General features: G+C 35.5%; 1 protein-coding gene across 3 annotated transcripts in view; it reads right to left on the minus strand.

Moving 5' to 3' along the window:
* The window catches only part of LOC138336229 (transmembrane protein 121B-like), a 22,115-nt gene continuing 2,613 nt past the window's right edge, over positions 1-19,502 (minus strand). The window contains exons 1-4 of one of the 3 annotated variants that reach the window (XM_069285626.1): positions 18,840-18,928; positions 14,512-14,588; positions 1,773-1,899; positions 1-1,458 (exon numbers count right to left, since the gene is read on the minus strand). In XM_069285626.1, coding sequence (XP_069141727.1) covers positions 503-1,441 — 939 coding nt within the window. In that variant the 5' untranslated portion in view covers positions 1,442-1,458; positions 1,773-1,899; positions 14,512-14,588; positions 18,840-18,928 and the 3' untranslated portion in view covers positions 1-502. Of the gene's footprint in view, positions 1,459-1,772; positions 1,900-14,511; positions 14,589-16,153; positions 16,340-18,839; positions 18,929-19,502 lie in introns of those variants that run through there. The other 2 variants (XM_069285627.1, XM_069285625.1) reach the window with 2 other exon arrangements.

Consider the following 19,502-nt stretch of genomic DNA (forward strand, 5'->3'; position numbering starts at 1 on the left):
ATCTAACATTCTCCACAGTAAACATGGCTTTATTCTCCTGAATGGAATACCCGCCAACTCCCTATCTAACATTCTCCACAGTAAACATGGCTTTACTCTCCTGAATGGAATACCCGCCAACTCCCTATCTAACATTCTCCACAGTAAACATGGCTTTACTCTCCTGAATGGAATACCCGCCAACTCCCTATCTAACATTCTCCACAGTAAACATGGCTTTACTCTCCTGAATGGAATACCCGCCAACTCCCTATCTAACATTCTCCACAGTAAACATGGCTTTACTCTCCTGAATGGAATACCCGCCAACTCCCTATCTAACATTCTCCACAGTAAACATGGCTTTACTCTCCTGAATGGAATACCCGCCAACTCCCTATCTAACATTCTCCACAGTAAACATGGCTTTACTCTCCTGAATGGAATACCCGCCAACTCCCTATCTAACATTCTCCACAGTAAACATGGCTTTACTCTCCTGAATGGAATACCCGCCAACTCCCTATCTAACATTCTCCACAGTAAACATGGCTTTACTCTCCTCATGTTCCTCTATACAACTGCTGTCTTTTTTCTCCCCGTCATCAACATCCGCTCTCCGCCTGTCATAAAGGTCATGGAACACCAGAAATATCATGACGACATTCTTCATAGGAAATATGGATATATCACTATTGTGGATGTGCCACAGAAGCATTCGGATGATAAACAAAGGCAGATTCACAAGAAACACAACCATGAGTTTGTGTAACACTATCAGACCTTGGTGACGATCTTTGTGGCCGAAGTGCAAACGATTTAACACCATCAATGATATAACTGGTACAAGGAAGTTCAAGGAGGCAACAATGAGAATAGATAGCACCAGTTCTTCTGGTAATTTGTCAATTTGTGATTTATAAAAAAAAATGTTTAAGACATCAATTGAATCCAGAATGTCAATTATAACAGTTCCTGAAAGTTCCTCAATTTTGTATTTTCTGTTTGTTCCTGGAATGGCATCGTGGTGAGTCAACAGTAACAGTATAAAAATAAAACTTGTGCTGGACACTGTGACTTTCAGAGTGTTAGGACCGAACACATTCTCTTCATTTAATGTTCCAGCGATATCTTTATATATGATAAAGACTCGCGCTCCAATGAAAACTGAGTATACAAACCATGCAAAATAACACAGGGGGAGACTACCAGCCTGAACCATCGAGTTTGAATCACGAGAACGATGGATGATACTGAGATGTCTATACGATATTAAGAAGGTCATTATGAAGACGAGTCCCAGGGCCACGTCAGCCGCCAGCCAGCCATACCAGTAGATGCTTTTGTTGTTGATGAGGTAGTAATCGAGAATTCCTCCCTGTACCATAACCAATAGGAAGCACAGCACCCGTGTTGGAATTTGGTACATGGCATTGCAGCAGGTCAAACAACAATTCGCCATTCTGGTAGATGTCAAATCTAAAGCATACAATAATAAGGTTTGTTTATAGTTAAGGCACTGCAAACAATGATGGTATTCTTTTGATTTGATTACATGGGTATTTTGTTAAGATATCAAGACTTGAGTCCCCTACAGAATCAGTCACAAAAGTCTCCATTAATGTCTGGACAGATAACCATAATGTTCTTTACAAACAGTGGGCAATCCAACGTCCATTTGAAATATTAGTTTTTCTTTGATGCCTCAAACTTGACGACTTTATCAAGGAAAACAATAGCTACACAGATAAAAGTCTGAATAACCCACAAAATGATGTCATAGTCGTCCTTACCATTTCATTATGATCTTTGTTTGAAATCATTGGTGAGATTGTCCATAATGTACGTCTGCATTATCTAGTAGTGCTGCATGGTATCTCAAGCCATTTAATTTTCAGTCTTGTGTTAAACTGTGTTCTCCTGGGAAAGACAAAACAGCATTAAAATGTATTGTTAGATGAAGTAAACAACTAAACACACATACCGCATAAGAAAAGGTGGAGAGTCAATTTAAGTATTTTTCAAGTATCATGAAATATTCCATTTACCTTGTTGGTAAAGTCTTTTGTATCAGGAAATATTCCATTTACCTTATTGTTAAAATAATCTGTAACAAGAAGTGTTCCATTTACCGTATTTTCCCCAAACAACAAATATGTTTTTTACTGTCTCTGATCCTTGATGCTCCAGGGGTTACTATCACTGATGTTATATCCATCCCTGGACTATATCATTGCAAAACTGAAGACTGTTTGACAATAAATGAGACAGGTAGTTTGATGTACATCAAAAGAATCAAATAACTGTAAATTGTATGACTTTGAAGTTGGGATTCACTCTCCATAATCTTAAAAGGAAGTGTCTGTACAGGTCTGTAATTGATTTTTTCCCCTACTGAACTGTCTCTAGTTTCACTATGACATTGTCCAGGGGTGGATATAACAACAGTGATAGAAACCCCTGGAATATTGAGGATGACAGTTTTCTCACCATTCCAATTTTTCCTACGCACACTCTCTTTATCAGATAAATGATCATACAAGTTTAACAGGGGAGGAGAAAATGTAGCAGCCATGTTGGATTTGGCGTATGGTTCATTGCTAACATCATTTTTTAACTCTAACTCTTTGTTGGTTCAATAATAATGATCCATCACATTATCACTGAGGTGTACCCGATCTCGAGTGGACACTTCAACATGGCAACCAGTTCCGAACGAAAAAGGTAGGTGTCGATTACAAAGAGAGGTTTCTGCAGAAATAAGGAGTTGATTTTTCCATAGCATGGCTAGATTTTGAGAGAATTTGGCAAGGAACATGCACATCCATTCCTCTAGATCCATATTTACATTTTATGGTTGTATCACTGCTCAGAAGCTATCTTGAAGTGTCCACTCCAGATCGGGTACACCACAGTGATAACCATATAGCTGGATATTTCACAGGTCATTTTTACGCAAAAAAAGAAAAAAAAAAAAATACTAGAAAATAAAATTTTCATGATCTGTCTTTAACAGTATTTAGCAGATGATTTTCGTAAATATAGCATTGTTGTCCCGCAACATCACGAAAATATCATCACCCCAAAAATAACCAGCTAGGCCTATACAGTATATATCCTATGGTGCTATTATTGGGTCAAATACAGTATAACCAGTATCATTTCCATAAGGAAATAAACAGAATAGAATTGATACAGGGAAGAAAAGAATGAATGGACCGTGTGTAAAAACCTATAGTATTTTTACAAGGAAACAACTCCTAAAAGCCACAATAAAATATTTATGTTGCTTTAACATTATAAGCAGGAAGGAAGCATTAAAGTTTAAGTTTTCCCTCAGAACCAATGATTACCCTTGCAGGAAGCTTATTGATATGAACCAACACACTGACCCAAGGTTATAATTATAACAAATTCAAATCAAGAAACTATGCCTTACATATCCATCACTGTACCATCAGTTACATCATTATTTACACATCAAACTTTTCCATATGATATAAAATAACCTTAATTATATCTAGACTCACAAATTATCAGGTACCTGTCAAAAGATAAAGTCCACCAAAATCTAGCCGGTCAATAGACAATGAAATTGTCACAAATCATAAGGTCCCTGTTTACATACTCATATAAAATCTTAGGTCTCAGATGACTTAGTGTATTACAGCCATAACCCTGAGACCTAACTGCACTGCCCTGTGTCTTTAAGAAAATCCCTTAATTATATCTCACCATAATCAACAGAATGATGACAATATGTATGATACTACTAGAGGGGGGGGGGTTGTTAAGTACACATTAGTACACATACCTTGTTATAAGCTTGTTGGGGTAATTAATACCTTTTCTGATACCGGTGCACCTAGTCAATAACATATTACAACAGATAGTTCTTATCTACAAACCCCGTAATGATCAACCTTTAAAGATACCAACTGATAGAGTCACTGAATTAGCAACTAACAATATATTTGTACTATGGGCAGCCTAATGAGACTTATACAAACTCAATTTTTGAATTGTCTCTCAGTTAATATGTTAATATGATTATCATATTCCTTCTTTTCTTGTGTTATTTTAAAATCATCAAATATTTAAGTAAGGTAACTCCTAAGAAACTAATTATGGGTAAACACTAGTAATTACAAATAAAGTTGTAACTCCACAAATCAAATATATGTGTATTTTGTGAGATTGGTTCTTGACGCCCATCAGTGGATGGCTAATTGTGTTAAACACATGTGGACTTTATAGCCTGTATATGTTGTGGCGAAGAGGACCAATATCACAAAATATGCATACTATCAAACATAGTTAGAATTATGTGATAATATTTGGTTATTATATAAAAAAAATGAAAATTAACTGTTAATTTATAGAGTTACAATAAATATGATCAAAAATTATGTCATTCCTCATCTAGGAGTTACCTCCCCTTATTTTCATAAACCTCACCATGTATATGTGACGGCGACTGACAAAATGGGCCCAGATGCGGCGATTATGACGTCGGAATAAATGACGTTATAAAGTTACGCAAATTTTTTGTCGACGTCACCACGTTTATTTGCGGAAACTCTCAATAAACTACGTTTCATAAAACCCGCATTTTATGTATAAATTTAACTACCTGTACAGTATCAATACATAATATGAAGGGTAGACTGGTGAGTATCAGGTGATAAGTATATACATGTAAGTACTTTCTAACGAAAATATAAATAAATGAATAAATATAGCTGCGAACAGCACATTAGAAAAAAAATATTGAGATTGTTTTTCTCTTCGTTAGTAGAGATAGCAATTAATATATTCATGGAAATCAATCAAAGATAAGAGTGAAACAAATCCTGATTGATCTCAATCAGTTGTTAATGCAGTTATTCGACTGAAATTCCAATATGCCACATGTCAGGGGATCCGGACAAAAATATTTATAAATAAATTTAATCCAGTTAAACATTTTTTAATCTTATCTAGCAATATTGTTTCTCCACGGATATTCTGAAAATTCCACACGCTTTGCTCTTTCACAAGTTAATATCATTTTGCAATATGTCGTAACATATTTGAAATAAAATATCGAAAATCAAAGTCGTAAAAGTCTCTAAATTATACCGAAATACATTGATATACATGTAACAAACATATCACGAGCCCGGAAACTTATAATGCAAACCACAGGTGTTTGACTCTGTATACATATGTAATTCTAGAGAGAGAGAGAGAGAGAGAGAGAGAGAGAGAGAGAGTATCTATAGAGCCAAACACCTGTGGATGATCTTTAATTTTGTATGAAAATTTAAAGTTAAGTTTCTGATCAGTGCACAAGATGCCTATTTTCTTGTGGAACTATGCGACGATGATAACAATGAATGCGGTATTTATGGTGGACGTCCGTATAGTTCAGTACTTATGCTTTGGTCACAACCCCTTCCGATTATGATGTACTCCCGGCATGAATTTTAGCCATTTTGCCTGGTTTCCGGTCGGACACCAGACATCGCCGGCCGGTGTCCGGGGCTCTTAGACAGCATCGGGGGACGTCCCTCAAGAATTTTAATTCGAAGTTAAAATATCTCCGGTGTCCCGTAGAATTTCATAATCGGCAACATATACTTCACATATCGTTTCAACATCGTCCGATGTCCGGCCGGGAACATGCTCGATACTCCAGGGGTTCCAATTACTTATGATCTCTACACATCCTCGATACTCCAGGGGTTCCGATCACTTACGATCTCTTCATCCCTGGACTATTTCATAGCGAAATTGAAGGCAGCTCAGCGAAAAACATTTGACCAATCACACGCCAGCAAAGATTTCCTTTGAAGACTACAGAGAGGGCGACGCCTAACATAAAAGCCACATAGTCGACCACAGTGTATCATTATGCTGCTCTTTTGATGTACATCAAACGACTTAATTACCTGTTCTGTTCTGTTGCCTCCAGTTTTACTATGAGATAGCTAGTCCAGGGGTGTAGAGATCGTATGTGATCGCAACCCCTGGAGTATCGAGGATGGGCCGGGAATCGAGCGGCAATCACATGTACATCGCGCCCGACATTTCGCCGGGCCTTGTACAGGTGTCCTTCGTTGTCCGTAATCTACTAAGGCGGTATTCGTACGATGTCCAGTGAATAGGCCGGTTATCGCCCGGACATCATATGATAATCGGCCGATTAGCATTAGATATGTTAGGTCGATATTCACTGCCTCACCGGCACCCAAAAAATCTCTTAGGAAACAGACGCCGTACGATTACCACACGGCCTCCTTTTTATGTATATTATGTCTGACATATTTTTGACCGGTGTTGTCCGATGTCGGAAAATGGCCCAAACTCCCGATTACCCCCGGATACCGACCGATCATTGTGACCAAAGCATTAATTTTGATGATATTATAAAATTATGCAGTACGTGGTGCAGGGAGTTGTCAAGGGACGAAGATGATTTATACACATTTGTACAGTTTTGTGAGAATCCCGCACTTCAACCCCACCCGGTCTAGTAAAATCACTAATCAAGGCTGAAATCTTAGTGTGAAACATTATTTTTCAGTTTATCTACACCATCTAGAAAGAGCTTTATGTAGAAAAACTATTTTAGAAACCACAGGGTCTGAGAATTAGTTACAATTTATATCAATTTGTTTGCTATAAAAAGTGTATATATATTGGTTTTAGAGTTTTAATTCTCAGAACCGTTTTTTATCCGAAATATCTATAAAGTAGAACCCTAACAATGAGGTTTAGTTCTTGGGTTGCCTAGCAGATATATTGAAAGGAAAGAGTCTGAACTGTAAATGCGATCAATCGTTCGTTTCTTAAATTCGATCACTCCATTCACAAGTTTTTTGTTTTATGTGCCATATTGGGTCAGTATACTAAATTTAGTAGTATATCTACATGATATAAAATAAAAAATGTGCGTATCGGAGAACTATGAGCACTTCCTGATTCACAATTTAAGAAATGTAAATATTCCATTCAAAACACACATTTAACAGAAAAAAAAGACATACATCGTTTTAGTATTTTAAATGTTGATTTGATAAAGAAACACAACAGTTATTAAACTGAATTGCCTTTGTTTACCATAACAACCTCCTTTCCCTCCACCATTTCCTGAGTGCTATGTATTGTGACCTTTTTGCTCGATCCGAGTGCAACTATGAACTGTCCACATCATATCGTCTAAACATTAAACAAACCAGGACACTACAATCAGAATAAGAATCACTGATAAAAAAACAAGATGGATCTTGAATAATTGTATGCTGTATTGTGGATGAGATAGAACATTATTCCGGTCATAAGGAAAGAAACATAGGGAATTGAAAATATATATTACTGGTCACCCATGTAATCAGCCTACACGACGGGTGTTTAGACATGCATGTACACGGTGGTGCCCGAGGGTGATCGCAAAGAGATCGGAGGGTTCCATTCTCATCCATCAGAGTTACTTCCCTTCCTTTCACTCTGTCAGTACGTTGGTATTAGCGATAGCTTGACAGCCGATGGGGGCCGAGAATGGAGGGTTCGGGCTCGATTCACTAGTATACTTTGAAAACCTTATCTGACCCGAATACGATATTCCATGCATTAGTCTTTTTTATTTGGTCTTTTGATCTACATTCAATTTAGTTTTGACGGTTTTGTTTACATCATCTATTCGGTTTTCGTCAAATCTTAGCACATGATCATGAGCACATACGCATGCATGTTAATGTAGCTTAACTCTGTTCATGCATACATGTAATATTATTTGACTTCTTCGTTACGTACATTTTGTATCTCATCGGTCGCCCCATTAATGCTATTCGTATACCAACATTCTAGCTAAAAGAATCTTGAAGCAAAAACACTTAAATGTTTTCGTGAAATTTTGAATACGAACATAAAAATTAATATCATTGCATGATTTTTTTCTCGAGAAGTTGTTCTATTGGCGGTTGCTGTGGAACCATGAATATATATATGAACATATTTGATGTATTAATGGTATCATTGGCGAACCATAAATACAGTATCGACCCACGAAAACATTTTAAAATTCCAAACCACGAAATTAAATTACACGCGAATATTTTTGTTACACACAGTACGCAGTGTTTCACCCCGTCACATCGTAGAATTAGATTGTTACATGTATATCTACATGTACGTGTCACAGATTATCTTGTATTTTGATAGAACGGACAATGATGTAGTTTGTACATGTAACACTGATCGATCTAAGGGAAAACTCTTTAAATAAATTACAGGTGTTAAAGACCAGTCCAAAGCATAGTCATATGCACTTGTATGTTTTTTATGTAACATCATTGGCAGCCTTGTGACATGACGTCAATGTTCATGACGTATGATTTGACGTCGCTAATTTTGTCGTTAATGAATGTAAATGTTGCCTCATTCAAAGTCGCATATCTCTTAAATGGTTTAACCTACGGCTTTAATATTTTGTAAACGTGATCTACACACCATAAAGTAAATAAAAATGTGAAAAAATGAAAATGTGATTTTTCCTCATCTGGGCCCATTTTGTCAGTCGCCGTCACATATATGTTTTATATAATTATTTGTTTGTACCACCAATATCAGGAGAAGACTAAGATAGGCTACGCCTGATGTCTAATCCAATTGACACTAACATCTTTTTGTCAATAAAATATTTGGAAATTGCACCCCGTGATGATCAACCTTTAAAGATACCAACTGATAGAGTCCTCTGTAAGTAATTAAGGTCGTTGAGTAAATACTCAGATCTTTGGTTTAGATTATGTTTGATGACCTACCGTTATTAACAATGAGGGTCATCAAGGATTTTGTTTGATGACCTATCGTTATTAACAGTGAGGGTCAATAAGGATTTTGTTTGATGACCTACCGTTATTAACAGTGAGGGTCAATAAGGATTTTGTTTGATGACCTATCGTTATTAACAGTGAGGGTCATTAAGAATTTTCTTTGATGACCTACCGTTATCAACAGTGAGGGTCAGCAAGGATTTTGTTTGATGACCTATCGTTATTAACAGTGAGGGTCATTAAGGATTTTGTTTGATGACCTACCGTTATTAACAGTGAGGGTCATTAAGGATTTTGTTTGATGACCTACCGTTATTAACAGTGAGGGTCATTAAGGATTTTGTTTGATGACCTACCGTTATTAAAAGTGAGGGTCATTAAGGATTTTGTTTGATGACCTACCGTTATTAACAGTGAGGGTCATTAAGGATTTTGATTGATGACCTACCATTATTAACAGTGAGGGTCATTAAGGATTTTATTTGATGACCTACCGTTATCAACAGTGAGGGTCATCAAGGATTTTGTTTGATGACCTACCTTTATTAACAGTGAGGGTCATTAAGGATTTTGATTGATGACCTATCGTTATTAACAGTGAGGGTCATTAAGGATTTTGTTTGATGACCTATCGTTATTAACAGTGAGGGTCATTAAGGATTTTGTTTGATGACCTACCGTTATTAACAGTGAGGGTCATTAAGGATTTTGTTTGATGACCTACCGTTATTAACAGTGAGGGTCATTAAGGATTTTGTTTGATGACCTACCGTTATTAACAGTGAGGGTCATTAAGGATTTTGTTTGATGACCTACCGTTATTAACAGTGAGGGTCATTAAGGATTTTGTTTGATGACCTACCGTTATTAACAGTGAGGGTCATTAAGGATTTTGTTTGATGACCTACCGTTATTAACAGTGAGGGTCATTAAGGATTTTGTTTGATGACCTATCGTTATTAACAGTGAGGGTCATTAAGGATTTTGTTTGATGACCTATCATTATTAACAGTGAGGGTCATTAAGGATTTTGTTTGATGACCTACCGTTATTAACAGTGAGGGTCATTAAGGATTTTGTTTGATGACCTACCGTTATTAACAGTGAGGGTCATTAAGGATTTTGTTTGATGACCTACCGTTATTAACAGTGAGGGTCATTAAGGATTTTGTTTGATGACCTATCGTTATTAACAGTGAGGGTCATTAAGGATTTTGTTTGATGACCTATCGTTATTAACAGTGAGGGTCATTAAGGATTTTGTTTGATGACCTATCATTATTAACAGTGAGGGTCATTAAGGATTTTGTTTGATGACCTACCGTTATTAACAGTGAGGGTCATTAAGGATGTGTCATTAGATGATAAAGAAAAACACCAACCTACAATCAGTGTCTTGCAACTACTATAGTTGTACTTCAAACTTTCAAAACGCGAAGTGGAGGGTCGAATTACACAGTCCGCTTGCAACCATAGAGTTATGCAGATCATTATGGCGGTCTATGAATAGGATTAAAAATTGGAACTAAATCATTTCAGACTGTCTTGACAAAAATTGGCATTGATGTAACTGTCACTGTATTAACATTTAGCCATTTCACGGAGTTCATCAGCAAATCTCCATAGATGGGACCTTGCAGAAACACCAGACTGCCCTCTGTGTGGACAGAGAGGAACTCTCCAACATATACTCACCTCCTGCTATGTGGCCTTAGCACAGGGAAGATATACATGGCGCAAAAAAGTCGCCTAGGGGACTAAGGGAGCTTGCAGATATTTTAGAGAAAGAACACAAGAACACAGGTCCAATCAACCAAGGCCCATTCATACACAGATTAGGTTTGTGAGGGAAGGGGAAAGAAGAACGTCAAGATCTGAGAAATCAACCGGAATCATCAGCCAGGCAGGGGACTGGAGACTGGCTGTAGATCTCAACCAGAGATTAAAGTTTCCGGATGTTGTTCCTACCAACCTCAGACCGGATATGGTTCTTTGGTCACCAGGATCGAAGAAAATCATCACCATTGAGCTTACAGTTCCATGGGAGGAAAGGTGCAGTGAAGCCCACGAAAGAAAGAGAACAAAGTATGAGGCACTGCTGTTGGAATGTAGGGAACAGGGCTGGCAGATATGGAACTACCCTGTTGAGGTCGGTTGCAGAGGCTTCCCTGCACAGTCTGTGTGGAGAATATGCTATCTGCACTAGGGTTGGCGGGCAGGACAAGAAGGGCAGCTTCATGCTGGGTGTGGATGAGGAAAGACACCAGTAGCCGGACACCCACCACCGACGCGCAGTGATTGATCACCACTGTGGACCCCCCATTCTGAGAGTGTACCGAGTAAGGGGTCGAAACACACGATGAGGAATGGCCTCGGCTGAGGACGTCGGCGGTTCTGCAGTGTAACACCATAGCTATATATATAGGTAATGAGATTAAAATCTGATAAAATTTATATTATACAGGTACATATTTCTGTATCAGCTGTATAACATGTTTTTATCAAACACCGTACCCATGCGGATGACCCAATGGCCATGGCTACATTACATTTGTTCAAACCTGTAAGGTGGTTTGGCTATAATCACAGTTCAAGAACAATTCTTTAAATCAAGATACCAGAACTATATCTATATGTATTTGCCCATTTTAGAGAAGATGCTACCACACGTTTTGCAGCAAATAAGAAGAAAAATTTTCCATAATCATGTGATTAAGCTTATCACTTTTTGTACATGTACAACCTACCTTGATGATCAAACCCTTCAGAAACGTCCATCCAATGTCAACATTAAAGACATACTTTCATGCCTTATACACATCTTTTTAACACTATAAAAGTAACCAAGCCACTATACAGTACACTGCACTGAATGCTCTTGGTATATCTATGTTCCAAGTGTCCCTGTACATAATTCAAATATTTTCTTACCTGGCGAGTTATCAGCCCAGCAGCAATATCATAAATTCTTAATTACAAATGGAAGGTAAAACCATCAGGTATCTGTTTAAACGTAAACTGTGCTACCTGTTTAAATATCAGAAACTCAACCTGAAGCTATTATAGGTAGCTTGCATGTAAAAGGTAAAATCACATGGCCGATATCTTATTATTGTAATTTATAATTTATGTTTGATTAACATGTCAATGAAAAAGAAAATGATCACGTTCCACTTCAGTAATTCTGTTTAAACATGAATGGCTACAGAATAATATTGACCAAATCAAATGCCCTAAAAAGGCCATTGCTAGTATTGCCCCAAGCTTTTATATTCTTATCTGAATGTAAATTAAATACCACTAAGCCTGGTAAATGGGATGTTTGTTTTTCCAAACCGTTCTATGTTAGGGAGAATCTTGAAAGTGTAAGTGAAAGATCCAAACCTATGCTTAATTACAGAATCATAAAACACCTGTTGATCTGTTGCCATCCTGTATCATGATAACAAGGTTAATCAGGGGTCACCGTGTGTAAAACATCTCCTGCTATAGTCTTCAGTTAGGCTAGAAGCCTGGATGTGCCACATATCTATACATACACTATGTATTTTTTTAATGATGTGTAATTGATAGACACAGAGCAAAATCTGCATGGCTGTACTATAATGTAATAGCTTGGCGTTTGAACAAAGCTGCCTCTGACCCTTACACCTGACATTTGCTATGATGATGCAAAAAGCCTCTGTTCACCAAAACAAATCCATTCACTTTAAACTTTGAAATCAAACTTTTTACATTACAGTCACTATATATATATATGATATCTGAAACAGATAAAACCTTGTTCAATATCCAGATTAAAATTTCTATATGAAAAAAACCCACATGACTACCTTGAGTATTTGATGAGATATAGGTTTATGGTTTTTTCAAAGCACAATTCACTCAAATACAATGAGTTTTGAATGCAGCTAAAAGCATTACAATTATTTAATGGCAAGTTCTAATTTTGCAAACTAGTCTACCATAATATGATTGTCAAACAGACACAGCTAGATTTCATGGGGGAATTGTATTGAATTCTAAAATTTGCTTTACCTTATGATTTCACAAATCCTATTTGTCATATCTCCCTAAGATTAACTGGTTATACTTGTACTGTATCCCCTATAATCTTACTGAGCCTAGTTTTATGAACATTCCATACATTTAAGGAATCCCTTAATTCAAAATTCACTACAGGAGAATTAGAGATTTAAAGGAGGGCTCCTTAACTTAACTAAAGATTTTTTCCTTTACTTTTGTAATGCTTTTCTATGGGGAAATTCAAATTAAAGGCCCACTACCTATCCAATTCTTAAAAACATTATCAACATATGGTAATACCTATCGATGGCCTAAGATTTGGTTACAATACCAAACATATGCAAGATTTCCTGCGTAAACTTTGTTCACATTGAAGATTTATTTCGCTGTTTTGGCATCTGGCATAGTGAAAGTCTGCTAACACTCAGTAATTAAGACGACGGCAGGAAACATAATACATCCAGCGTTATGAAAATTAACAAATAATTTATTTCAATTTAATTGTTCAGAAGGTGATGACAGGTGAAGTAGTAATGGTAAGCTAAAAACTTTTGCGACTCTACACAATTGTCAACTTGTTTTACATTCCATCTTGAAAAATTAAAAGCCATTTCTGAAAGGTAGTGAGCCTTTAAGGAATTCCTTATAATTAGATTTAAGGAATGCTCATGAAACTTGGCCCTGTTGTCATACTACATGATGTAAGTGGATATATCGGCAGTGATAGTAACCCATGGAATTTTGAGAGAGTACTACTGAATATTGATTGCAATCAATTTTCATGCATGCATGGTTCGGTCAAAACAAACAGGCAGGCAATGTAAATGGAAGAATTGATCTGTAGTTGTCCAGGAAAATCTATTTTAAAGGCCTTATCTGGCTGATATTGACTAAATAGTCCTGTTACATAATTTTCTGATAAACATGTGGAATTTTAAATTGAAATGGAATCAATAAAATTGGTCAATCCCTTTCCCTTTGTATACTTATTACATAAGTCTAGCTAGGTCACTGCCACCAGTAGGCAGTGTAGGATGATGGTATATATTTGGAGGTTTAATGTGCTGTAACAATGTGGCAACTAAAAATGAAGAATCAATATATGATAACTAGCCGCACTAATAATGGCTTAATTCATATCATGTTGAAAACTCGAGATGAATGAGGATAAATATTAACATCATTTAAGTAAAGCAAATATTTACTACTTATCACTCTCATTAAATATAGATTTTCCCCAAAATTACTCAAGTACTGATTCTTTTGGATCTTTTGGTAATTGTTCTGGTTTTTGCATGATACTAAGCTTGCATTCCCTTATGCTTACATGTGTAGCAGTATTGGTCTGGGTTGATCATCCATGACCTGAAGTAGCTCAGTGGTAGAGCATTCGGCTAGTGTTCGGAGGTTCCAGGTTTGAATTCTGGTCTGGCTGCTACATTTTCTCCTCTCCTGTTACACATGCAGTTGTTGCAGTGCACTGCCTTATCCAGTTCACTGGGACCTTGTCACCTTGATCTTAATACAGGTTTTTAATTTCTCTGATAATTAATTCATTGTAACATTACATTTTAATGTCATCAAAAGTATAATAACAATAAGATTTGAAATGAAGGCAGTCTCTATGAAGATAACTATAGTACAGTACACTATGATAAAAATGATATATAAAAACACGTATACATACCCTAGCTATAGGTTGACATCAGGATACATGTACAGTCCAGCTAACATGTTGTTCCAGTGACATCCTCTCAAATCCTTCTGGATAAAAACACAAATTTTGAAATATTTACTGAGTAAATCATCAGCCCTTCACCATTTGTTTGCATGGTTGATAGTACATCTCTCCTGTACAGTCCTGACTGGGTAGAGAGATGATCAATCAATAAACAGAATTCTCCATCTATTTATAGATGTAAAGCTAACCCTACATTGACTCTCATTTTACCTGATATACACCTATATATACTGGTATTAACCATGCGTATACATATGGATAAATTCATCAAGTTTATTTCTACTTCTATATATATATATCACAAAAATAATTACCTGAAGATTGATAGTGAATTAAGGCATGAAACAAAATACCTGTAATAGGTGAAATAGTAATCCATCTGATGTTTACCTTAGCCAGCAGGTTATATCTGTCAAAATATTGGGGAGGAAATCTATACCTTAATCTTTTTTTATTCAGGAAATTTTCAATAAGCTAGCAGTAAAAATATACCGTGGTAATTTGCATTTTATATCATAAGGTATACATGTATATTGAAAATTGTCATCAGGAGACAATTCATAGTATTTTTTAATTTGAGATAGATAGATAGACGAGTGATTCCATTATCTAACATCCACTCCTCCCCCTCCCTCACTTTGTTTCAGGGGTAAAATAAATCAAAGGCAACACCAAAAATATATGTTCTATAAATAAAAAATGAAAAATGTAAGCACAAAGAGTCTTCATAGCATATTAAGAAACCCTTATTGAGATTATTGTAAAATATGATATTCAAACCTGTACATGCGCTCAGTTAGACTATAATCAAACGTCCAATGATGTCCCATTTTGTTTAACATGATATTATGGGCTTATTGTTGAAAATGATATTCACATCAATAGACATTCTACAGCCTTGTTGTCAAATATTACATTCACATAAACTGGTATTTCATTGGCTTATTGTCAAATATTACATTCACGTCAACTGGCATTTCATGGGCTTATTGTCAAATATTATATTCACATCAACTGGATGGCATATTATGGACTTATTGTTGAATATGACATCCATATCAACAGACATTTCATGGATTTAGTGCTGAACATTATATTCAAATCATCAGGCATCCCAACGGGTTATTGTTGAATATGAAATTCACATCAACAGGCATTCCATGTGATATTCAATTCTTGAAATTCAATTGTTGAATATGATAATTACGCTTTATATTAAATAGACACTGATAAATCAGATTCTCACTTATAGGCTTATTACCAGATATTTGATGGGCTTATTGAATTGTTGAAAGTAATATCCACACCAATATAGCCATAGATAAGTATATCCACACCAATATATAGACATGGATAAGTAATACCAATTAGCCAGATATGGACACTTAATGACATTGTTCTCGACTGGTATTTAGCTCTCAATTATAGTTGGAATCTAGTTTCTCCAAATTGTTTTAATGATAGCTAAATATGATACTTAATATCAGTAAAGTAGAAATTGCTTATTGTCATGGCAACTTACAATGTTGTCAGAAAACATACCATACCTGGTATATTGTAATACAACAAAGTGATATATATACAGTACCTTATCTGCTTCCTCAGAAAACATCCATTTCCCTAATTTGCTTCTGTAGAAGCCTTTGAGACCTGAGAACGTGATTATCAGTGACAGAGAGTGGTTTTATTTCCTGTTGGCCCTTTATCATACAAAACTCTATACTACAAACAGTATAACATTAAAGTGTGTTTTGTTTCCTGCATGACCCTTGAAGCCCCATTACATTTTACGAGTAATTATGTCGCCTATCGTACTGGATTGCGAGTGATTGTTTGAGTCCTTTTTACCAAATACAAACAGCACAAATATTTTTCATTGAAATTAATCATATATATGGAATGATTGTAGCAAGAACTTGACTACCTGGTAATTGCAAGTCTCGGGAGAATAAGAGACAGTAGACTCTAATGCAATTTCTTTTCGCAGGTTTTTACACCCATAATACTGGAACATGGTAAAACATTTCCCTTAATTTGTCATTGTCAATGTGTTTTGTAATTAATTATATTGTCAAAACTTTAACACTGATTCTCTAAATCTGTCAAATTTTTCAACTTTACTAGAACATACTAATTTTGTTTTCAGTCTTTGAATAAGTGTTTTGACTAATGCAAAAAGTACCAACATATCGAGTTATTGTGGACTTTCATGCATATGTTGAAAATGATGGATGCCGACTTTGCCATTCTGAATGCATATACAAACAGGGTATTTTAGGCACACAGATCGATTCATTATATTCCAAAATGTTTTCCTTGCATTACTGTCTTTTTTTTTTTTTTTTTTTTTTTCACAAAACTGCCTTTTTTATGAAGCAGCGAGAAGATAAATTCACTAAGGATGAGACAAGCTTTAGCTTTCAGAACTTTCAAAGATGAAGTAAAAAATGTAATGGTTCTATAATCATATTAAATAGAGGATCTAGCTAACACAACAGTATGTACATTGTATTTTGTTTGATGCCTCTATAGTTCCATTCCAAAGCTTCAATCCAATCCTATTAAGTTTATCATCAGTCAGATGTTTCCTGAAGATCAGTTAGAATGCACTTACTGACTCTATCACATTCGTCCAGTTAACAACATGCTTCCAGTCAAATAACAAGTACTGTGTTAGGCCCAATAAGTGCCCCAGGAGACTTTGTTAAAGTATTAAATGAATTTATAATGAACAATACATATCATATCTTGACCTTTTAAGAAATGAGGTTATAAGTGTCTTTAAGTTGTCTTATATAGACCAAAATACATGTTAGGTATGAAGAGTATTCAACATTGAAAATGTTCTTTTTCAAATGTTTGATATATACCTGGTATGGGTCTATTAAGTTTTTTTAAATGCAATTCTCCTTCATCCTGACACAACATAGATTTTAATAGTAAAATTGTTTATCACTTCATTGATCTGCTGTATGTGCACTTTTGTATGATGAATAAAACAATGGTATAAAAATTGTACATGTTTTCAGAAGAGAACTAGTCCCTTCAGTAAGAATATTACTACACATCAAATAAGTCCCCTTAGTAAGCACTTCCATGTTTGAACTTTGTGATAATAATGTAAGAGAAAGGAATAAATCATAAGTTAATTATTTTTATCTAGAATTTTTCAAATGCATCAGATATAACAGAGATAGAGTTTAATTTTTAAAGTCACTATCCATTTTGGGCATGTTGTTAAAATTTCAACTCGCCAAAATAGTAAAAATTAAGATCAGAATTAAAAGCAATCAAATTCATTGACATTTATTATAGTTTATTTTCAGAATGCGGCATTTTATGCAAATGAAAACTAGTTAAATATGATTAAAGTGTCGCGTCCGATTCTCTGACTGTCTATATATTGAGATATAAAGTCACACTAAGTATATTTAGTCGGTGAGTGGTAGATTCGTGGAACTCCTTTCCAAACTTCGTAGTAGAAGCCCCTACTCTAAACTCGTTTAAAAACTGACTTAACACTCACTGGAATTCAGTACCATGCAAGTTTTACCCCAGTTTTTATATGGCACAACCGGACAACAACAATCTAGTAAATGAACAAAACGTGCCACAACTAGCTGGAACCAGCTAACTACGGTGTCTAAGAAGAGGTAACAGGTAACCGAATAACAACTTATGCATATGCTTGCCAAAAATTGCAAGTACAATATTTTTCTACTCGCCAAATCAAAAATCAACTCAGATTTGGCCAGTTGGCGATTGTCAATTTCGATACCCTGTATAAATGTAGATATATTTGATGAAATGTTTGATTATGCATATAAATTCATACCTACTTCATAGATGTCAAATTTTTTTTGACGAAAATAACTTCGGGAAAATTGGCGGGAGACGTGAAGTAAAAAAAATTCTATTGTCAAATGATCGGAGGTCAAAATGAATTAACAGCTGCTACAATTTTAATCATACATACCAGTGTAAAGAATGTACTTCCAAAACAATAAATATTGATTCCTGTGTACAGTAAAACATGATTGAAATGAACCTTTGGGGACAAACAAAACCATTTCGTTATAAGTATAGTTTGTTATACATATAATGCAGATATTATTATGTTTTAACCATGAATTTGCTATAGGCATGTTCATTATAAACATATGTTTTACTTTATGTTTTCCATGTGAAATAACTCAAAATTAGTAAAGTTATTCATCAATTTAAAAAAAACAAACACCCAGAAAATCCCTAAGTTGTGAAGTATTTGTACTCACCAGATTACAACATGCACATGTATGTATACCATGTGGAGTGTTCAGCCTCCCCAGCTGTGTATAAAGTGGTGCTGTCTGTCTGTACACCACAGTATTAACTGTTGTTATGATGCTGTCTGACTCGTACACTTAGCTAAGTAATGTTGTACAACTTGTATACAAACATTGATGTATACACTGGGTATATTGAACAATAAGAACAAGCTATAGATAACAGAAGTTAATTATATGTTACTATTGATGAAGCTTGTATCCAATTCTACTACTTGTCACTAGTACTGACTACTACATACTCCCATACAGTCCACCATACACCTGGTAGTTGCACGAACCCTTCAATACTGCTTGATTGTCTCCCCTTAAAATAAGGTTGAATAGGTCGCTGCATCTTAAAATGCAACTGAGCTTTCAAAGACCTTAAAATCAACATTTAAAACTTACATAACAATTGACTTAAAAGTAATTACACATGCATTGATATGCTAATGTTTTTTCTTTAAAATGATTTCTAATGAGGTACATGTAGAGCAGAGCTGTACTGCAGCTACTAAAAATTATTATCTGGTAAGTTTTCACATCGATATTACAAGTTATAGAGAGTTATTTTTGCAGGCCAATATTTTCGTGATTTGGACCTAAAGCTTAAAACATTAATTTTAGCAA

The sequence above is a fragment of the Argopecten irradians genome, chromosome 12 (assembly GCF_041381155.1).
Source record: "Argopecten irradians isolate NY chromosome 12, Ai_NY, whole genome shotgun sequence".
NCBI classification, from domain to species: Eukaryota; Metazoa; Mollusca; class Bivalvia; order Pectinida; family Pectinidae; genus Argopecten; species Argopecten irradians.